The sequence below is a fragment of the Mobula birostris genome, chromosome 27, assembly GCF_030028105.1.
Source record: "Mobula birostris isolate sMobBir1 chromosome 27, sMobBir1.hap1, whole genome shotgun sequence".
Lineage (NCBI taxonomy): Eukaryota > Metazoa > Chordata > Chondrichthyes > Myliobatiformes > Myliobatidae > Mobula > Mobula birostris.
Window position 1 is genome coordinate 21,099,879 of NC_092396.1, and position 23,747 is coordinate 21,123,625.

The 23,747-nt window shown below is 45.5% G+C and overlaps 1 protein-coding gene across 1 annotated transcript in view; it reads right to left on the bottom strand.

Moving 5' to 3' along the window:
- Positions 1–23,747, bottom strand: part of acap3a (ArfGAP with coiled-coil, ankyrin repeat and PH domains 3a) — a 385,203-nt gene that overhangs the window by 28,638 nt on the left and 332,818 nt on the right. Inside the window, exons 11-17 of the mRNA XM_072245228.1 lie at positions 15,845–15,957; positions 13,322–13,373; positions 11,293–11,393; positions 10,197–10,308; positions 2,743–2,951; positions 903–972; positions 714–808 (exon numbers count right to left, since the gene is read on the bottom strand). Coding sequence (XP_072101329.1) covers positions 714–808; positions 903–972; positions 2,743–2,951; positions 10,197–10,308; positions 11,293–11,393; positions 13,322–13,373; positions 15,845–15,957 — 752 coding nt within the window. The remainder of the gene's footprint in view (positions 1–713; positions 809–902; positions 973–2,742; positions 2,952–10,196; positions 10,309–11,292; positions 11,394–13,321; positions 13,374–15,844; positions 15,958–23,747) is intronic.

Below are 23,747 nucleotides of genomic sequence, written 5' to 3' on the forward strand. Positions count from 1 at the left end.
TCACCCTTGCCCCTTCTTTCTCTTTCCATTCCCCATTCTGGCTCCCCTCTCACCCATTCTCTCTCCTGACCTTCCCATCACCTCCTTCTGGTTGCCCTCCTCCTTCCCTTTCTTCCACGGTCTATTGTCCTGTCCTATCAGATTCCTTCTTCTTCAGCACTTTACCTTTTCCACCTATCACCTCCCAGCTTCTCACTTCATCCCCCTCCCCCACCCACCCATCTTTCCCCTCACCTGGTTTTACCTATCACCTGCCAGCCTGTACATTGTCCACACCTCCCCACCTTGTTATCCTGGCTTCTTTCCTGTTCCTTTCTAGCCCCGATGAAGGGCTTCACACTCGAAGCGTCAACTGTTTATTCCTCTCTATAGATGCTGCCTGGCTTGCTGAGTTCTCCCAGCATTTTGTGTTTGTTGCCCTAGTAATGATGTCCCTGTTTATTACAGGGCCTGCACTCTCTACTGATTCTGGCAAAAACGTCTGTCGTATGAACAAACAAAGGAAACTTGTTTTTGATCTCAGCAAGTGGAGGAGGACTGGTGAAGTTGTGGAAGCACCCGAGGGCTACAAGGATAGGCATTAGATCCCCACAGCTGCCTGATCGGTTCAGCTTGCATAACCCGATTATCATTTAGCAAAGAAGCCACCAATTAATTACAAGTCCACAAGGAACAAGAGCAGCATCGTTACTGAGGAATGGTACACGACTGACCTCGTGCTGTTTGGCTGTGGTTTCTTTAGTCCCTGCTCCCCACATCTTCCCTCATAGATATGATTAATGGTGTTGTTTCCAAGTTCACACATCAACTGAAAAAAAGTAATTTTGCTGTAGAAGTTCATTCCAAATTTTTAAAAAAAGTGATTATACGTAAATTTTATCAAGTGTCAAAATTCACAGTACCTTCAGTAATTCTGGCTCCCAGGAATCCAACGTGAGAGATCGGACTTTGGAACACTGAACTCCAAGACTCCTTTTTTAAAAAAAAACATACAGATATAAAGAAACATCATCACCAAAAAAAAACTTATCAAGCATTATGAGAGAGAATATATTGTTGTGTAATACAATTTCATCAATTTATACTTCTTTCATAAAGCTTTGCTTGGCCAAGAATCCTGATGGGAAAGTCGGTGCCCCTTCAGTCTTCTGAAAGGGAAAAGGTCATGGGGAGCCATGCCTTATGGAGCAAAACACCTTCCCTCGGTCTCAGTGTAGAGGGCTCTGCCCTCAGATTATAGACTCCACACTCCAATGTTGGAAAGCTATGCACTGACCAAATTCAAAACCCTCAATGGGATACGGAGAGTGCTGAAAATACTCAGCAGGTTGGGCAGCATCTGTGGAGAGAGAAAGTGAGTTGATACTTCTGTTTGATGACCACAGACCAATTGAATGACATTTTGGTCAGGGGACCTAATTGGTCTCGCTCCTCTATTCTTTCCCAGAGTCCAGTAAAAATCATAAGATCTGCAAAGCTGTGCCCCATTGGGTGAGGAATGCCACTGGTGAGAAAGGGAATAATTTCCTACTTGTTGGAATCCAATTTCTTTGCTGCCCATCTTGCCTTCTAGATAGTTAAAACCTGATCTTATTGTTGCCAATCCAACACCAGCACCTAATGTTTTCTATCTGGTGTTAACACAATAATCTATAAACAGGAGACCGCAAATGCTGGAAACTGGGGCAAAGCACAAAATGTTCGGTCAGGCAGGAAAATAGGACAGTTGACATTTCAGGTTGAGAAGTAAAAGGTCAAATGCCCACTTCCCTCCATAAATGCTGCCTGATCTATTGAGTTCCTCAGCGTTTTGTGTGTATTCTTACAACCTGATCCAAAATGTCTTATCAGAATATACACCTGATCTGACCCTGCGTCATCTTGGGTTTGGACTGAGTACCTAGGATCTACCATCACCAATTAGAAGAGGCAGTATAACTTCACCTAGGACAACAGACCAATATTTGTGGCCAACTGTGGCCCTTCTTAAGTGAGTCAACGCAAAGGGATCTCAACCCAAAATGGTGAGAGGCAATACACGATCCAAACGTATTACAAAGGTAGGTTCAGGCAATCACTGGACAATTATTCCCCAGGAACCTGAAGTGGGCAGCTGACCAACCCAATCGATAGATACTAAAGCAAAAAGGAAATAAAATGACAAATTATTAAGAAATGATTTTTCCCTGCATGGGACTTCTTAATCAAAGGGAGCAAGAGGTTGTCTTTCAGTTAATGTGCTGTATATTTAATCTTTTTGTGGTTTCCAATGGGATCAGACACTCTGGGGAAATTAAAACTGTGATTTGTTTCACTGAGTGGATCCAGCTGACCCCGAGGTCAGAGGACAGACTGAGGAAAGTGTCAGTACTCTTGTTTAACATTTACACTGTTGGCTTGTCCAGGAGAATGGCAGGACAACACAGCTCTTCATGTAAAGTACTGGATGTGCTCAGACCTCAACAAACCTAGATATAAAAATCAACATCCAAATTATATAACCTACTTTTATTCCTGCATTCCTTCTCAAATCTTTCTTTTCCCAAGCATGCTATTGCCTTCCCATAACTTTCTCATGTTAAGATTTGAAATATCTTTCTACTTCTGCCTCTCTGCTGTCAGTAATTTTAAACAACATTCCTCACTGGCTGTCCATGTGAGTCTTTCAGCCAATGGAAAGCCCAGGCACGCAGAGGGTGAACGCCCAATCACAATGAAGAGTTCAGAAGTCCGGGACGTTACCGGTGAATTCCGGAGCACTCGATGCACAGGGTTATTCCGAGGTTGATGCTGGCCCACCTGGGGTCAGCCTGGCCACAGTCGCAGCACTGGTCATTGCCGGCGATGCCTTGAACCCGCTGCAGGATGCTCTCGCCCTTCACGCTGCGGTCCCGCGAGTCGCTGGCGGAGTCGATGCTGCTCGTCGACGGCGACGCAGTTCTGTCCAGCCTCTGCCAGGACAGGAGACAAGTCTGGTTCAATCCCATTGCCTGCCATAACTGTTTCAAGTGGTGAACACAACAACACAGGAGTGGAAGAGGCCAAACTTTCACTCACTGAGTCAATAGTTAAGTTTATTGTTATATGCACAGTATGGTGAAAATCTTACTTGCAGCACCATCACAGCCACATACCATTGGACACACAACATTCATAAGAAAAATATATCAAACATAAATTAGGCAAGAAAGAACATAATTAGACCAAAAGAACAAAATCTGCTGCAATGCAAAGTGATCATAGTGTTGTTAAACTTAGTGATTAGGATTGTGGATGTTGGTTAAAGAACTGAATGGTTGTAGCTGTTCTTGAACCTGGTAGTGTGGACTTCAGGCTTCTGTACCTCCTGACTGATGGTATCTGTGAGAAGAGGGCATGGCCTGGAGGGTGCCATAATTTAGTAAGACCACTGTCAACTGCCAAGCACACTTCCTGCCAAACACCATAATCCCTATATCCCAGCAAAGCCCAAAACCCAGCCTCTGCCTTGAGTTACCTCACTGACTGGAAATACATAGCACTCCAGGGCAAAAGTCCTAAAGATCCATTCTGCAAGCTGGTTTATCTTGTGAAACAATTCAGTGCATTCTCATGTGATAAAGCACTTTGTAACTACAAAGCTTAAAAATTAACTTGTAAAGTCATCATTTGACATTCACAGGTAAATTTGTGTCTAATACAACAACCAGAGGCAAGGGTTGGGGCCGGTTCTGCACCGCGACGTTTTACTCCACTCCCCTTGGCGCTGAGTCTGTGTCTTGCTTCGGCTGCTCCGGGCTTGGTGCCTGTGAGCTTTGCGGTGATTTGCCCCGCTGTGTGAGACTGCGGCTATGGGCCTGTTCCGGTCTTTGGGCTTCAGGTTTATGAACTCAGTTTCGTTCTGAATGATGTTTGCCCGATTTGTTTTTTTTTCTCCTCTCCCTCTATGCATTGGGTGTTGGTCTTTTCTTTTTAAAGTTGGGTCCTTTCGGGTTTCTTGTTTGGAGGCCGCCTGTAAGCAGGCGAATCTCAAGGTTGTATAATAAATGCACTTAGAATTTCAAAAGACTGAAGGCTTGCTAAACTTTGAGGCAAGACATCAAACTAGATCCAACTGACTCTTGGGCAGAAATGAGAAACATATCACAGCGTTACTGGAAAGAAAAGCAGGAGCGGTCACCCTGGCTGCTGCCCCAACCGATGCTGATCCTTCAGTCATACAGGTGATCAGGTCACTTTCACACAGTCGTGGGATCAGGATGGAAGCAGTTGTTGCAAATGGCTTTAATTATATCGCTGACATTGTCAACAGCAAGGCAGCGGTGAGGCTTGTTCATATAAACATGGACCACAGGCACGTAACACCAAGTGTGACGTGATACAATAACAAGATGATAAAGTGTTTATGTTGTCAAAACAAAACTACCATTGGAGACCACGCTTAATGTTGCGTTTTACAGCTGGGTTCTGGGGGCTGAAGCTCTCAGCACATCTTAGGACCAAACTGACGTTAATTGGAAAATCTCTCTGTGAATTAGCAGCTCTCTTGCTGAGGGGGGCAAGGTAGAAGGTAAAACTGTCCTTTTTAAAACAAAACAGATTTAGTTTTAATGCTAAACACAAAATAATCTGCAGATGCTGTTGTCAAAGGAACACTCACAATGCGCTGGAGGAACTCAGCAGGTCAGTCAGCATCAGTTGAAAAGATTAGTCGACGTTTCAGGACGTTCCTCCAGCGCATTGTGAGTCTTAGTTTTAATGCTGATCACTTGAGGTTTCTAATTGTTTTATCAGTACAGAATTCATACAAATATGACGCATAGCATTCACATGAACTTCAAATGCAAGGTTTATAAGGACTAGTTTGATGTCTTGTCTCAAAGTTTAGCAAGCCTTCAGTCTTTCAAAATTCTAAGTGCATTTATTATACAACCTTGAGATTCGCCTGCTTACAGGCAGCCTCCAAACAAGAAACCCGAAAGGACCCAATTTTAAAAAGAAAAGACCAACACCCAATGCATAGAGGGAGAGGGGGCAAAAAACAAATCAGGCAGACAGCAATCAGAAGGAAACTGAGTTCATAAATCTGAAGCTCAAAGCCCAGAACAGGCCCATAGCCGCAGTCTCACACAGCGGGGCAAATCACCGCAAAGCTCGCAGGCACCAAGCCCGGAGCAGCCGAAGCAAGACACAGACTTGGCGTAAAGGGGAGTGGAGTAAAACGTTGCCGTGCAGAACTGGTCCCGATCAAGGACTCACTTTACACCACACGCTGTCGGAGCAGGGCTGCCAGGATAATCAAGGACACGACCCACCCAGCCAACACACTTTTCGTCACTCTTCCCTCCGGGAGAAGGCTCAGGAGCTTGAAGACTTGTACGGCCAGATTTGGGAACAAATCTTTCCAACTGTGATAAGACTGCTGAACGGATCCTGACCCGGATCTGGGCCGTACCCTCCAAATATCAGGACCAGCCTCTCGGTTTTTTTGCACTATCTTACTTCCCATTTTTCTATTTTCTATTTATGATTTATAATTTAAATTTTTAATATTTACTAATTTAACTATTTTTAATATTTAATATTTGTAATCCAGGGAGTGTGAAGCGCAGAACCAAATATCGCTGTGATGATTGTATGCCTAGTACCAATTGTTTGGCGACAATCAAGTATAAAGTACAAACATATAAAGAGGTACAATGAGTGACCAACATAACAATAAGATTAAAAGTGACAACATTTCTTATGGTTAAAGTAAAGTAACCACCCCGTGAAAGATAATCTCAGCCAGTAACCAGTGGGAACCACAGCTTCTACCCGAAGGTGTTCCAGATTTGGTGCATCAAGGACATCGTTAAGAGGCAGTACCTCAAAAAGATTGCCCCCAACATCCAGGGCCTGCCCTCTTCTTGTTACTGCCATCGGGGAGGCAGAAACAAGTAATTTGCCTACCGGAGGCTGAGGACCATTGAGAATCAGGAATAGTGGTGTAGGGGTTAGCACAATGCTTGACAGCATCAGCTGTAAAGATCAGGGTTTGATTCCTGCTGCAGTCGGAAAGGAGGGCATACGTTTGACTCATGACCCCGTGGGTTTTCTTTGGGGCTGTGGTTTCCTCCCACATTCCAAAGCTGTACAGGTTAGGGTCATGCTATGTTGGTACCAAAAGCATGGTGACACCTGCCCAGCACAACCTTTGCTGATTTGACTTGATGCAAACAATGGATTTCACTGCATGCTTTAAAGTACGTGTGACAAATAAAGCTAATCTTTAATCTCTTTCTTCCCCTGTGCCATATGATTTTTGAACGCTCTGTTATCTCGTTATTCCCTTTTTTCTCTATTTATTTTTGTAATTTATAGTAACTTTATGTCTTTTCACCCTACTGCTGTTCGAAAATGACAAACTTTAAGTCCTACAAGTCAGCGATAATAAATCTTATTCTCCTTCTGAGAGTGGCAGAGGACCTCTGAAACATCACGGCACATTCTTACACGGTTAATCAGGTATCCCTCATGTCTAATCTCTGTCGTCACGCCATAACAGAGCTAACAATATGAGCAAAGCTCCAAAGCTGCCAGATCTCAAAAGGTGAGTCAATAAATAGCTCCCAGAAACAGCAAAGAGATAACAAGATGATAGTTTGCTTCGGTGATGTTGACTGAGTGGTGAATGATGGTCAGGGTACTTGAGATTAACTCTTCCCCCACTTCTTCTATTTTCACAGGCACCCAATGGAGCCAGAGGTCCCTGTCTTAGTGAAAGGTTGACACCCCCAGCAGCACGGTATTCACTCAGTAATGTTGCCCAGGTTTTGTTCCAGTATTCCTGAAACGGGGTGAAATGGTCCAACCACCTCGATTGTCATGGCCAAAAGAGCCTACTGATGTCTCCACTTCCTCAGGAAGCTAAAGAAGGGTATTTGCTAAGTCCCCATCAACCCTAACCAATTTCTAATTGATGCACCATAGAAAGCATCCTAAATTGATGCATCACAACTTGGTACGGCAACTGCTCTGCACGTGAGTGCAAGAAACTGCAGAGGGTTGTGGACACAGCTCCGCACATCATGGAAAGCAGCCGCCCTTCCACGGACTCTATCTGCACTTCTCACTGCCTCAGTAAAGCAGCCAGTAAAGGCATCCATTAGTCTTGCGAGACCATGGATCTGCGCCTGGAAAGTCTTCACTCTCCAGGGCGCAGGCCTGGGCAAGGTTGTATGGAAGACCAACAGTTGCCCATGCTGCAAGTCTCCCCTCTCCATGACACCAATGTTGTCCAAGGGAAGGGCATTAGGACCCATACAGCTTGGCACCAGTGTCATCGCAGAGCAATGTGTGATTAAGTGCCTTGCTCAAGGACACAACACGTTCCCTTGGCTGGGGCTCAAACTCACGACCTTCAGGTCGCTAGTCCAATGCCTTAACCACTTGGCCATGTGCCCACACAAAGCAGCCAACATAATCAAAAACTCCACCAACCCGGGACATTCTGTCTTCTCCCCACCCCCATCAGGCAGAAGATACAAAAGCTCGCAAGTACGTATCACCGGGTTCAAGGTCAGCTTCTACCTCACTGTTGACAATTGCATAGTTCCTTAGTACGATAAGTTGGTCTCTTGTCCTCATTATAATCTTGCATTTTGTTATTTACTTACACTGCATTTTCTCTGTAGCTGTGTTCTTCATTAACCACTGTTACTGTTTTACATTATTCCATCTCAATGCACTGGTACTGTAAGGGTGTTACAGCTGGGGGTGGTAATGGGGACAAGCTCCCACTACCTACTCAATGCCCCCAGTGGCGTGCACCTCAAACAGCCTCTGACAACTAAGTCCAGCTCCTGCCCTTCACGTGTGGCTTAGCTACTAAGCCCGGCTGAACCGTTTCTACTGACAGCAGAAGGGGCAAGGGGAGGCTACTGGCGCTGTAAAACCAGTCGCTTCGGGTGGATGGGGCTCGTCAGCCGTGGTTGGTAGAAGGAAAACTCTGAGCTCAAACCTCCGCTTCCTTGCTGCTACACTCATTCATGGGAAAGACTTTGGGAGTAAACCCCAAGGGAAAAGTCAGTCCCTAAGGCAGTCCTACATTGGGTTCAATGCTGACCAGCAACTCCTGCGATGCTGCTGGTACCAAACTGTATCGGTCTCTGACGTCCCTTTGGGTTCATCACATGCGTGGAGAGGGGGAGCTTGCTACATGGGCAACAACTTGCTCTCTATATTGTACTGCCCAGGCTTGCGTATCTAGTCAGCCAGGACACAATATAAGACCGACAGAGGCCACAGCAGCAGCACTGTGTAATGGTCTGATCTGCGTAAACAGTATGCAAGGCAAGTTTTTCCTCTGTATCTTGGTGTATGTGACAATAATAAACCCACAGCACTGTGCTGCTGGCTCGGGTGCCACAGCATGAGCAATACCCTGGTGCAGCTCACGAGGCTTGGGCAAGACATTACTGAGTTTTGGCATCCTTCAAATATCACCCCAGAACAACCCAAAAAAACGGGGGGGGGGGGGTAGAAAAAGGAAAAAACTTCTCTCCTATCACAAACACCACTTTATGATTAGTTACACGTAGCATCTTTAGCTTATACAAACACTCTTCGGGATTTGCCTTGAGGGTTACAAACAAGAACTGAAGGTCCAACACACGAGAACATAAGGAGGTGGGTTAAATGTAGGGCAAAATGTGGTTGAAGTTTCAGAACCTCAGAAGGAGAGTGGACCGCACGACCCCATTTACATCGGTGGTGCACAAGTGGAACAGGTCAAAAGCTTTAAGTTCCTTGGGGTCAATATCACACGTGACCTGACTTGGTCCAACCAAGAAGTCCTACCAGCGCCTTTACTTCCTGAGATAACTAAAGAAATTTGGCCTGTCCCCTAAAACCCTCACTAATTTTTATAATGCACCGTAGAAAGCATTCTTCTAGGGTGCATCACAACCTGGTGTGGAAGTTGTCCTGTCCAAGACCGGAAGAAGCTGCAGAAGATCGTGAACACGGCGCAGCACATCACACAAACCAATCTTCCGTCCTTGGACTCACTTTACACCGCACGCTGTCGGAACAGCGCTGCTAGGATAATCAAGGACACGACCCACCCAGCCAACACACTTTTCGTCCCTCTTCCCTCCGGGAGAAGGCTCAGGAGCTTGAAGACTCGTACGGCCAGATTTGGGAACAGCTTCTTTCCAACTGTGATAAGACTGCTGAACGGATCCTGACCCAGATCTGGACCTGCATCTCGGTTTTTTACCACTACCTTACTTTGCATTTTCTATTTTCTATTTATGATTTATAATTTAAATTTTTAATATTTACTATCGATTTGTAATCCAGGGAGTGGGAAGCGCAGAATCAAATATCGCTATAATGATTGTACGTTCTAGTATCAATTGTTTGGCGACAATAAAGTATAAGTATAAAGTTTCACGAAGATTGTGGAGTGAACTCCAGGCTCTAGGACCTCGGTAGCTGTTGATGATGAAGGTTTGAGGGACAGTTATTATCGAAGTGTCTACGCAGTATACAACCCTGAGACTCGTCTTCCCCACAGACAACCAGGAAGCAAAGAAAAACATCAAACCCCCACCCCCATGCACAAATGGTAACAAAAAGAGCGAAAAACAAGGAATACAAAACGCAGAAGAGTCCAGGCATGTTCAGTTCGGAAGATAAACCAGAGGCCACAGAAAGAGGAATCTTGGGTTTACCCTGGAGGGATTTTGACAAAGTAAGGGGAAATTTTTAAAGACAAGTTCATTACCATGACGGTCAGAAAGCGGAGTAGTGGTACTGGCATTGGAGTGTTGGAGTCGCTGGTGGCTGGTGGCTGGGAAGCAGGAGACAGGCCTTGTAATAGTCAAATCTAGCAGGAACAAAGGAAGGCCGAGTGTTTCAGCAGCACACGAGGTGAGACAGGAGAAAAGTCAGATAAGGTGGAACAGTCACAGGAACTCATGCTGGGGTCAAATCTGTTAGCAAATTGTAGATAGCCTGGTTTTCGTTTCATACTGGTGCCAGGGAAAGGGAAAGTCAGTACTGGGGGGGGGGGGGGCAGTCTGCGTTGGGGCTGAAGCTGCTGCCTCCACACGATTCAGCGCCCAGTCGGATGAGGTTCCTGCTCCTCCGCCTACTTCATCTCAAACAGCCGATGGAGGGGCTGTGCGAGGTGACAGGGAGAAGAGAGCTGGAAAGCAGAAGAGACTTACGTTGATGTAGTTGTTGTCGGGGCTTTCTCTGTACGCAGTGGCAATGCTGGCCTGCACAGCCTGAATCCAGGCCAGTCGTAACTTTTCGGAGTCTGCCTGCAGCATACAGCTCCTGTGGAGAACAAGGGTGCCGTCAGGAGTCTACACAAACCCATCCCAGGCAGTTACACAACGTTCTAAAATCTAAAGCTCAGATACTCTTTCATACTCGAGGCCACACTGTTTTAAGTAGGTTCGGTGGCTTGAATGGATTGTTGAAATGACACCTGCAGACGTGTTGGAATGATAAAGACCATTTCTTGCTGAAGTCAGAATCCTAAAGCATAGAAACAGGCCCTTCAGCCCTACTGATTTGTGCTAAATTCAAGTCCAAGCTCATCCCATTTGTTCCTGTTTGATCCATTTCCCTCTAATCCAGGTGCCTCCTAAATGGGCAAGAGCAAACACAGGGATCATCTGGACTTGACATAAAGTTAATGAACTTATCAGTGTTCCAAAACTATCCTTCTTTCCAAACACCAGTCTTATCTAAACTTTCATCTGTGCTTCGAGAACAAGTCAGGTTCAGTGTACATGTGAGAAACGAGGCAAGGGTTACACACACACACCATTGAAAGCCCAAATCCCTGACCCCACCACCTTCTCAAAGAACTGGAGATCCCACACAAGCCAGACAACAGCAGGCTTGGTCAAGATAAATAACTTTGAAGACAGGCATTTGATAATCAGCAACCTGGGAACAATTACATAGCTACAGAGGCACAAAACTTGGAATTCTAGTAAAGATGAGGGAGGAAAAGGGGCAGATCCATGAAATCAAACACCTTAACATGAAGGGATGGATTTTGGTCAGAGGAGAGGCAACAGGCACAAACCAAATGCTATAATTTTAAACATTGGAGGATCAGCAGGAGAGAAATGGTGGGGTCACATACATTTATTACTTTCAAGACGTTGTGTAATAAAAATGTATTCGTGTGATCTTGTTTGATTGTGACAAGGAGATGTTCAGTAAACTTTGGAGTTTTAAGTAGCAGATGGAAAGGAACACCAGTTGAGATTGTGTACAATTGTCACCATTTTTCTGATTACTCACTTATTTGGTGAAACAACTTCAAAGCAAAATCTCCTCTCGATGTCCTCGCAAGGCTTGACGGAACAAAGTCGCAAATCATCGACCACAACCGTTAGTGCATCCTGGAAGTCAGACATTTGCCTCAAAAGGGTGACAGCCATTGCAAGAAAGAACTTCATCCAATTACGAAATAAAGAAGCAAATATGATATAGCCAGGAACATAGTGTAAAGCTGACCAGTGCGAGATTCAAGTGTTAAGCCAAACAGGCTCCTCGCTTCAATCCACGTTGCTAAACTGTTTTAGGCCGGGCAACAGAGTTGCCCTCCGTAGCTGCTCACTCCTCATCGCTAACCTTTGATGGCTACTGATGAGCTTGTGGCCTAACATTGGACATGGATTGAGAGCTTATCCAAGCTTCATTTTAACCAGTCTGACACTCAGTGGGCAAAAACAACTGTGTGCACTTACAATGCTCATGGTGGAATGGAAGCATATTACAGAACGTAAGTGTATGGAAACAGACCAAGGACCAAGGTAGGACCTTGCAATAACAAGGTCAGCCATTGGTTGAGTTGCAGCTTAAATGACCTGTCCTTCTCATGATCTAGTTAGAATGGCTGTTGCCTAGCAACCCTGGTAATCAGGGTACCCTGGCAATGAAAATGGTAGCCAAGGTGGGCAGACTGGAGTTAGTGTTTCAGCAGCTTTGAGACAGAGAAGGAAAGTAGGTGAAGAAGCTGTAAAAATGTGCTCAATACCAACAGCTTCGGATCACAACCAGGGCTGAGACTAGTTGTTAATGACAATCACTAGATTCACTGGTACGCCAGTTCTATTCGATCAAGAGGAGTAGATCTCTACTAATCAATCACTACTTTATTATTTCCCATCTGTCACCTTATGTACAGCCCAGCGTCACTATATATAATCAACCTATGTATACAAGCTATCTTATATTTTGATATTTATTGTGTGTATTATTATGTTCTTTATCTTTTGTGTACTTTTTGTGCTGCATCAGATCCAGAGAAACAGTTATTCCATTTTCCTTGCCCTTAAATGACATTGTGGGCACATGGCCAAGTGGTTAAGGCGTTGGTCTAGTGATCTGAAGGTCGCTAGTTCGAGCCTCAGCCGAGGCAGCGTGTGTGTCCTTGAGCAAGGCACTTAATCACACATTGCTCTGCAACGACACCGGTGCCAAGCTGTACCGGCCCTAGTGCCCTTCCCTTGGACAACATCGGTGTCATGGAGAGGGGAGACTTGCAGCATGGGCGACTGCCGGTCTTCCTAAAACCTTGCCCAGGCCTGCGCCCTGGAAACCTTCCAAGGCCCAAATCCATGGTTTAACGGATGCCAAGTAAATGACATTAAACAATCTTGAACCTCTTGAATCTCTCACCAAGGCTCAGTGCCTGGGAAGGCCATTGCCATCCTAAGCCAATATGGGGGGGGGGGGGGGAGAAGGGAAAGAGAATAATTTGGGAGGTTGCCGTGCAATGAAAGAGAAGGCAGCTGGAAATAAATTCTGCTGTTAAATCCATTTCAATGAGCAACTTCTAGTCTTATCATTCACCGACCTTCTGTTGCGAAGCTCCAGCATCTGCAGATTGTGAAGTTGGATGTACTTTAAGTACAATCGAAGTCAGACGACAATTGCAGTTCACTGAAGTGGTCTTTTAAATTGTTGCAGAGGGGAGGATCAGCTTCCCGGTGTTTCTGACCACAGATAGTGACCCATGGAAAACTCTCCTTGCCACAAGTGCAGAGGACCCAGCCTCCCCAGTTCTGCTACCGTTACATGAGGATTAGAGGTGAGGGACTTGCTCCGAGGAGCTGTGCACAGAACATTATACCTGCACGCAGACAAGCCTTAGCTATGTTGGCTGTCACCCAAAATCTCTCAGTTCAAGCCATACCTTAACTCCACAGGAACTGAAGTGCGAAAAATTTAATTCAAAATGTTCTGCCAAAGATTTAAAAAGAAACAAACAAAGAGCAAATTCTCTCTGAAAAGTCATGTAACTGTTACCATGGGGACTACGTACCTTCATCTTCTTCTGATACACCAGCTGACTGTTTTGTATTGAAAACCACCTCCTAAAAATAAATTTTTAAAGTGATGATTAATAGTCATCAGACACATTCTAAAATAAAACAAACCCTAGGAAACATCATTTTTTAAAAACATACCCTCCATAGTTAAATCCATGAATTATTTTTCAAATCCAACAATATGGCAGTTCCACTTAAATTAACCTTATAGATGGAGATAGGTCAGAGTGGGGAGTATAGGATTTCTGCTATTAGTTAATGGACGTCTTCTATTAAATACAATCTGTGTGTCAAGCACAGGAAAGAGCTATCAATTTTCCAAAGAAGTAGTTCACGTTGACAGGAACAATCAATAGGCAGTTATCTGGGGCTCTGCAGAACAAAGGAACTGTACCACATCTGTCACTGGAGGCTGTTTATGGCCCTGGGGCTGGATCCAACAACCAGCACTTCCAACAAAAGTAAACGGACAAGGTTAAAGATGAATTTTCCTGTACTAAGATTATAAAGAGGGAAGGGTCCCAACATAGAACCGCGTGTGCAGGGAAACCCGGATGGGAGAACCAAGTGCAGAGGTCAGGATGCTGGAGGTGCAGTATCCTAATATCCAGTCCAACTAAAGTACACAGGAATTTCTTCCAGAAGGGAGATGAATCTCTGGAATTCTTTGCCCCATTGGGTGCTACATTTTTTTTTAATCAGAGGAAGAAATGATTAAATATTTGAAAGTTCAGGGAATTGAGGTCGTTGGGAGTAATTGGCATAGAACAGGAGATGGAGCCTGGGATTGATTAGCCATGATCCTATTGAATGGTGGGGCAGAATTGAGGGGCCGAATGGCCTACTTCTGGTTTATTATGTCCTAATTCTCAGACCCTTGATCTTTCTGGGTTTCCTTCCTGGGACTCTTGCCTCACATGAAGTACCCTCCTCCTGCACGTAGCACCTTCTAACACACCCGAAGAACTCTCCTACTCTAGATTATATGTCATCCCAGTGTTAAGAATTCAATCCCTTGACCAGGCAACAAGCAGGTCCCAGAGGTTCTCATTTTACTTGGGTGAGGAATGAAAATAAATGGATTAGCAGATTGATCCACCGTGATCTTCATGCCTAAGACTGGCAGTGGGTGTAAAACCTATTCAACACATTGTGGTAAACCAACAAAGTTTTTTGTTTGGTGCGTAAAAACGCCCCCAAATACAAGTTCGTCTTCAAGTAACATTCCTGTGCAACTTGTGCCTTAAACATCACTCCATCTAAATTATGGATCTGTCCACCCAACGTGAAAGGCAGCTCTGTGGTTAGCACAACATTTTATCGTGCCGGGTGTCTCCAGAGGGTTTAAATTCCTGCCACTGTCTGTAAGGAGTTTGTACATTCGCCCCATGAATATGCGAGCTCCCTCCGGGTGCTTCACGTTCCACCCACGTTCAAAAGACATACTGTTGGGGTGAGTGAGTTGTGGGCATGTTACGTTGGCACCAGAAGCATGGCAAGGCTTGTGGGCTGCCACCAGCACGATCATCAGACCACGTTGACTGTTGGCACAAACAACACATTTTGCTGTATGTACAGTACAACAAATAAAGCTACTGTCTTAAATCTCTCTCAGAAAGGCTGCAGTGGGTCCAGACGACAGTTCCCCATCTGGCCTCTCACGTGGAATTTGGGATGGGAAGCAAGTTCCAGCCTCACTGGCGCAGCCCACAACAGCCTATAGACTTCAGCACAGCACTGAACAAACTGGCCTGAACCTTCCCCACAAATACACCTTCAAACATGATGCCGGCTTTGGCCACGGACCCCAGCGGACACTTGCAGAATCCAGTTTAGTTCTGAGAGACAGGGAAGGTGAGTGAGAGCTTTTGCCACCCTCACTCGCACTTTGTCGAAGAGGGTGAAGGCGTAATTCTAGAGTAGACAGGAGCTGGGTCTGCGAGTCTGCGGGCCCACTGGGAAAGTCAAAGGCCCAATATCTGCGAGTTTGCTGGGGGCTGGGGGTGGCCAGTCCTGGGGTTGGGGGCCCGCCTGTGTGTGTGAGCAACAACAATGCTGTTGCTGCTTATGTTGTTCTGCTAAACACTGTGGGCACGTTATGTTGGCACTGGGGGGTGTGGCAACACCTGAGGGTTGCCCCCAGCACATCCTTAGTTAACGTTGGCTGTTAATGCATATGGTGCATCTCACTGTATGCTTTCATCTACATGCGGTAAATACATTAATCTGATCTGGTTGTGGGTGTAGAGTGGACAATATCTGATCAAACTGAAGTGTCACATGGCAATAAAAACCGTGAAAGGTCAACAAGCAAGCAATTGCTCTGATAGCCTGTGCTTAACCCCACCTCACAGGAATCCAGACAAACCCAACTGCAGTGACCTCTGGTCACCTTCGACTCCAGAATCAGGCCGCTGCAGTATCTGCACGTGATCAACCAGAGGACTCCATAGTTCACTAGTCCAATGCACACCTGCTGATCCCAGTCTGGAAACAAGAAGAAACACCATGTGTACCTGTTCCACGTCTTAAATGCATTGCTTGCTCTCTTGAACAAATAGCCTTCCATCACAACACCATTGGGGGCATCAATGTTGAATTCAACTTTAGAATCATCATACGCGAAATCCTAGGAATGGAAAACCAGTGTTCAGTATACATGCTTTGACATTTAACTTTATAATATTCTGAATTTCAGGCTGACAACACTGGTGCTCATTGCTGACACACATTACGATTTGACAACCGGAGTTAATAATAAATAATGCATCTTAAAGTTAGCACAGCATACAGTCACAATGATTCAGAGTAAGCTTTCTCCTGTACAGTACATAACTTGCAAGGATGACTCCAATTTTCACACGTACTGGTAAACTTACATCTCTATTTGATGCAATAACGTCTATGACTGGACACAAAGCAAAACAGAGTCCATCTTTAAAAACGCAGACATGAGGAAATCTGCAGATGCTGGGAATTCAAGCAACACACACAAAAAATGCTGGTGGACGCAGCAGGCCAGGCAGCATCTATAGGAAGAGGTATGGTTGACATTTAGGGCCGGGACCCTTCGTCCTGACGAAGGGTCAGATCGAAGGGTCCCGGCCTGAAACGTCGACTGTACCTCTTCCTGTAGTTGCTGCCTGGCCTGCTGCGTTCACCAGCATTTTTTGTGTGTGTTGCCTGAGTCCATCTTAATCATCCCCAGCGAAAACTCTGAAGCCTTGCCCTCCGACTCCATCTCTCCATCCACTCACTCGGTGCAGCCGAGCTGGATGATATATTAAGGGGGTAGCGGCTCAAACTCTGCACTTATCCATCATTCACAGCAGGTGCTTCTCTTCGCAATATCACTTGCCTGTGTTGTGTCTTCGATCCCATTGCTGGTAAAGTACTCTTTCAATATCTCAATCCAGTGCTGGATTTAAGAACGTAGAACAGTACAGCAGGGGAGCAGATCCTTCTGCCCATAATCACCATGATATCGATTTTAAATAGTCCTATTTCCCTGCACCTGGTTTATACCTCTCCTTTCCCTGTTCATGTATCTGTCTAAATGCTCTTAACACTGCTAGTGAATCTGCTTTCACCACTTTACCAAGCAGCACATTCCAAGAACTTACCAAGATTACAAAAAAAAACTCAGTCTTGCAAGTTTCCTTTAAACTTTCCCCCTCTTAACTTAAAGTTCTGGCCTTTATTGTTAAGCGTATATTATTGTTACATAGCGGTTATTGATATTGGTATATTATTGTTAGATTAGTATATTATCATTGTCTTGAAAACACAGTACATTGAACTCAGATAAAATAAAACAACTCTAGTCTCTGACAGTTCCACCCTTGGAAATAAATTACTATCACCCCTAACGACTTACCTTTTTTTTTGCACCAGGTTTCCTGGCTTCAGTCCACACTACTCTAGATTATCCAAAAGCCATTGTCTATTTCCTAACTGATAATGTGCATCTGTATAACTCTTAATGCATTTTATCCTCACCCTCCAATTCCCCAACAAGGTATGGAATTGGTGCTTTGTATTCTTGTTTCCAATGTTTCCTTGGCCTGCATATTTTTCTTTGCAGCCTTTTCCAACTCCACATCTGACTGTCTATTTTGGTAATAGCTTGGCTGAGTGATAGTGTGCCTGTCATAAGTTTATGGATTTAAATGCAATTGTAGGACATTAGCAGGCAGCCCATGCTGAGACTTCAATTAGTGATGGAGTGCTTCATTATTAGCAGTGCTTCCCCTTAGCAAGGTACTAAGGTGAAACTCCATCTGGTTAGGCAGAGATGAAAAATCTGCAGCACTTAGAGAATTCTCCTAATAACCTTACACTGTCTGAGAGATCTCCAAAATCCACTAGATGGAGCTATTCTTCAGGAATCTTCATTGCGAGGTTATAAACTACAGATTAGTAGAAGAAGGGTTGGATTTTTTGCCTGTTGGGTGGGTGGACTACAACCAGGAAGCCTGCTGAATTTACGACTTCAGCCATGGTGGTTGCAATTAACCTTAGTGTCCTTGAGCTGGGAAAGCGGGGATTGGGATATACAGCAGGGGATTCCTAACACCAGTCTATTGATCATCACTGTTGATCCATATGTGAATGTAGGTGGAGGACAGGATGACACTGGCTGTAGCGGTTGTTTAGGAACACCCAACTTGATTTAAAAAAATATTCATAGACCTAAAACGGGGATTCTACCTAGCTGCATTCTACACTTTCCACTAAGCAGGAGAGAAAACCGAGACAATTCTGCAAATACCATCAGGGTAGAACATTTAAATTCATATTCCGGAAACAGTAACAAAACCTGTTACAGTATACACACAGTTCAATCGGCCATAGTCCCCTTTTTCTAAATCATTTCCGAGACGCCACTTGGAGTTGTCAACAGTTAATAAGCCTGAAAAATATCTATGTGAAATTAATTACAATCAACGCGAAATCTAACAATGTGAAAGAGAATCTCTATCCGTGGTGCTGAAATTTCATGTCGCCCATTCATTTTATCGATAAACATGACGTGACTGCGCCCGTCTAATTAGTTTTATCCGTAACCTATCCAAGTAGTATTGATTAGGGTTAATCTAATTAAACATAGCCCAAAGACCTGTGTACACAGAAACTTTGCCATTTCCTTCTTGATTTGTGAAAAGCCAGATTTTTCGTCCAATGCATTTTATTTATGTGGACTGCGTCCAGTTTATTTGTGCTACAACGGATGCTAACCCCTCTCCCAACTCTGCTTCGTCCAAGGTAAGGTTGTCCTTGTCACGGGTATGAGATGGAATTATTTTGGTTCAGAATCCAAATAGCATCATGAGTTTTAGACTCATGACTACATGTTTTAAAATGTCTTTGACAGCCAGATTACTTTCGCCACGTTTGAACCGCGATAATATCGCACCAGAGTTTCCAAAGCAATTATCATCGCCACAAGACAGTATCGGTATTTGTAGCATCAAGATGGTGAGGGAAAGAGGAATAATGTCGGAGTTTAGGGAACCGTGTCTGAGATATAGTTTCCTTGGCTAATTACCGAGATGCCCATGGGGGGGGGGGGTGTTATCACATTGTCATTATTGCTCATTAGGAACCAAATTCATCGGATTAGAATTTTAAACGATTATTACTAATTCAGCATAATTCTCCAAACCAAAATTTAGATCACTGAGCTGCCCTGCCGAAAACCGCTCTGCAATGTGCCCCCGAACCACGTTAAACTTATGTCTCGGTAATTAGAATTTCTACTTCCTTCCTTCAGAATTAAGAACCCAAGTGGACAAGGCATTACACTATGATTCTGATTTTGCACGCCTGGCCTTAACATTGCCGAAACCTCCCCCGTTAATCGAGACGCTGCTTCCCCCTACATTGGAGAGAGAGATAGAAAGTTATCTCTTGTTATCAACGGCAGCATCAAAAGCTCGACCACAATCATTGAAGGGGGGCTGAAATCACACTAAAGTTGTCAGTTAATATCGTTTTTATAATAATTCGCACAAGGTCATAATGGTATTAAGTCCATTTCTCTTTGAGACCCTGCTAATAACAATCTCACCCGCGATATGAAATAATTGATCCTCGCTCCCACTCATTCGATTTCTGATTTGCAACAGTAGCGGTTTAGAAGGAACATACCCACAGAAGAGAAACGAATCCTCTCCGCCAACTCACCAGCGTGTTGTCCAGTCTGCCAAAAATCTTCATTTTCAAACCGACTCAGACGCCGTTTTATTAAAACGAAACAAAAAACCCCGAGGAGACAAGACGCTCCTTGAGAAGTTTCTAATCACAAAAGCTTCATCGCCACCGTCTAAAAATAAACAGCGACGGTGGCTCGTCGAAGCAACGGTCCGGGTTTCAGTTGCAGGAAGAGACTTGACCGGAGGTTAAATCGTCTTGACAGCTTTAACTCTGCAGTGTCCCCTGCCTGGGAGAGCGGGCTCCGGATGCCGACACACTCTCCGCCGTCACTGCAGGAGGGGCTGGGGCTGGAGCCACCTGCCCGTCCTGCGTGCCTGCGCGGCCACACAATAGCCCGCATTAGCATACAGCTGCCACTCTCACCGACGCTTAACCCTTCGCTCGCCCCTGCGGCCGCAGCCGGAGAAAGCCGCGCCGCGCACTCAGCCGGCCCGGGGGCTTGCTTCCCCTTCAGCGAAGGAACCCCCCACCCTCTCTCAGCGGCGTTCAGGCCCAGCCTCTGCACACGCTCGGCGGCGCTGCCTTACGCCAGGTCCGAGGCCCCATTTGTGATATCCCCTGCCTAATCAAGCGGACACCAACCTCCTGAACCCTGGCCGCGAAGGAACAAATCAAGTTGGTTTATTTTTGTTTCTGTTAAAGAGCAGTGCACCCCCTAGGGAATGTTGCACGGAATGCTGGAAACAAAGCAATCCGTTCAAAGAGGGGGTGCGGGGCGGGGCGGGGCGGGGCGGGGGGGGGGAGAGAGAGCTAGCAATGTTATTACACCAGCTGCAATCTGTTGAGGTGCGTTCCATTCCTTTGGTGTTCAATGTGCAAGGCCCAATGCAATACGCCGAGTTTGATTCCGGGGAGGGACAGCGGTTGTCGGGGGTGGGGGGGGGCATGTGCTCTGGTCTTGCCAGTGTCCTGTGGGTCAACCAATCCAGATGGCAGCTGCTGACTCTCCCGTGGGCAACACTGCAAATACCTTCACCAGCCTACCATCAGTTGGCAGATTCAAGAACCTTGGCTGCAGGGAACATTTCGTTTCTCGCAGTGCTTCAATCCAAAATCATTGGGTGGGAGGAGTTACCACTGATGGCGTCTTACTGGGGAGACTGCACACCTGGGGCCTTAAGGTCTGGTAGCAGAGCTGGGACAGTTACTGCTTCACAGTGCCAGCCATCCATGTTTGTGTGTGTGTGTGTGTGTTTGTTTCACATTCTCCCCATCACTTTGTGTGCTCTAGTTACCTCCCAAATGTCGAAAAGGCCACATCTGGAGTATTGCATTCAGTTCTGGTCACCCCATTATGGGAAAGATGTTGAGGCTTTGGACAGGGTACAGAAGAGGTTTACCAGGATGCTGCCTATCGCGAGAGGCTGGATAAACTTGGACTGTTTTCTCTGGAGCACCAGAGGCTGAGGGGAGATCTGATAGAGGTTTAGAAGATTGTGAGAGGCACAGAGAGAGTGGACAGGGAGTATCTGTTTCCCAGGGTTGAAATGTCTAACACCAGAGGGCATGGATTGAGGGTGAGAGGGAGTAGGTTCAGGGGGATGTGAGGGGTAAGTTTTTTACTCAGAGAGTGGTGGAATGCGATGATTGCGCTGCCTGGTATGGTGGTAGAGGCAAATACATTAGAGGCTTTTAGACAGGCACATGGATGTGAGGAAGAAGGAGGGATATGGACATTGTGTAGGTAGGAAGGATTCGTTTTTGGTTTGTTTTATTACTCTTTTGCTGGTTCAGCACAACATTGTGGGCCGCAGGGCTTGTTCCTGTGCTGTGCTGTACTGTTCTATGTCCTTAGTGTGTCAGTGAATTGTAGAATGTGGGAAGAATTAAAACACGGAGTGTAGATGGGTGTCTGGTGGCTGGCACTGACTCTGGGCTGAAGGGCCCGTTCCTGATGTTTAGTAACTTCAAAACCTTAAACTAATTCAAAGGCAAACGAGAGTCGGGATGCGAGAGTAAGTTTGTTCTTTACTTAAAGTGAGGCATGCACGTATCGTGAGCAATTCACGTATTTTTACATATGACCCATAACTCATAATTAAACCACAAAGAATGAGTAAGGCATCCGTTAGTCTTGTGAGACCATGGATCTGCGCCTGGAAGGTCAACACTCCCAGGCCTGGGCAAGGTTGTATGGAAGACCAGCAGTTGCCCATGCTGCAAGTCTCCCCTCTCCATGATGCCAATGTTGTCCAAGGGAAGGGCATTAGGACCCAAACAGCTTGGCACCAGTGTCATCGCAGAGCAATGTATGATTAAGTGCCTTGCTCAGGGACACAACACATTCCCTTGGCTGGGGCTCGAACTCATGACCTTCAGGTCGCTAGTCCAATGCCCTGACCACTTGGCCATGTGCCCATACACAAATAATACTGAAATATTAAATACACAACACTGTCCATCCAGGAAGGCAGAGACAAGAAAATCCTACATCAACACAGTTCCCTTGTCAGGCTATCCCAGTAAAAGAAGTCTTTTGCAAGTGTAAATTCTGCAGATGCTGGACATCTGGAGCAACACACACAAGATGCTGTTGGTACTCAGCAGGTCAGGCAGTATCCATGGACAGGAATAAAGAGTCAACACTTCGGTCAAGACCCTTCCTGATTTAGGGTCTCAGCCCGAAACATCAACTCTTTATTCCTTTCCGTGGATGCTGCTTGATTGCTGAGTTCCTCCAGCATTTTGTGTTTTGTATGTGTTACTCTTTTCTAAGTGAAGACATATACAAGATCCCTCGATCTTGCTTCAACAATGTTGGCTATGAGTATCTGTCTGGGCACAAGGAATTATACAGCATAGAACCAGACCCTTCGTCTGCCATGTCAATACCAAACCATCATACTAATCCCACTTGCTGGCATTAATTCCACATTCGCTCACAAATTTCTACAGGTGTACCATGGAGAGCATCCTAACTGGCTGCATCACCATCTGGTATGGGGTGGCTGGCTGGGTGGGGGTGGGAGTGACTGAACAGGATCAAAATAAGCTGCAAAGGGTTGTAAACTTAGCTCCATCATGGGCACTAGCCTCCTAGGATCCAGCAGGACATCTTCAAGGAGAGATACCTCAAAAAGGCTGATCCATCATTGAGGACCCCCATCACCCAGGACATGTCCTCTTCTCATTGCTACCATCAGGGAAGAGGTACAGGAGCCAGAAGGCACACACTCAATGATTCAGGAACAGCTTCTTCCCATCTGTAATCTGATTTCTGAATGGACATTGAATCCATGAACACTACCTCACTACTTTTTAAATTTTTACTTTTGCACTACTTATTTCAATAGGTACTTTTAATGTCAGAGAAATGTATACAATATACATCCTGAAATTCTTCTTCTTCACAAACATCCACGGAAACAGAGAAGTGCCCCAAAGAATGAATGACGTTAAATGTTAGAACCTTAAAGCCCCACCCAGCTCCCCCCACGCATAAGACCCCCCCTCCCCACCAGCAAAAAAGCATTGGCACCCTTCACTGAGTACCTATTCGTGCCGCAAAGCATCAATAAAGACACAGACCTGCAGTACCCCAAAGGCTACCTGTTCACCTGGTAATTCGACACACCTCCCTATCCCTCTCTCCCTATATTAAGAAGGCAAAACAGAATGTTGGCCTTCATTGCTAGAGGTATTGAATTCAAGAGCAGGGAGGTCATACTGCAACTATACAGGGTACTAGTGAGGCCGCACCTGGAGTACTGTGTGCAGTTCTGGTCTCCATACTTGAGGAAGGATATACTGGCTTTGGAGGCAGTGCAGAGGAGGTTCACCAGGTTGATTCCAGGGATGAAGGGGTTAACCTAGGAGGGGAGATTGAGTCGCCTGGGACTATACTCACTGGAATTCAGAAGAATGAGAGGGGATCTTACAGAAACATACAAAATTTTGAAAGGATAGATGAGATAGAAGTCGGAAAGTTGTTTCCATTGGTATGTGCGACTAGAACAAGGGGACGTTGCCTCAAGATTCAGGGGAGAAGATTTAGGACGGAGATGAGGAGAAACTGTTTTTTCCCCAGAGAGTGGTGAATCTGTGGAATTCTCTGCCCAGGGAAGCAGTTGAGGCTTCTTCACTAAATATATTTAAGATACAGTTAGATAGATTTTTACATAGTAGAGGAATTAAGGGTTATGGGGAAAAGGCAGGTAGGTGGAGCTGAGTTTATGGACAGATCAGCCATGAATGGCGGGGCAG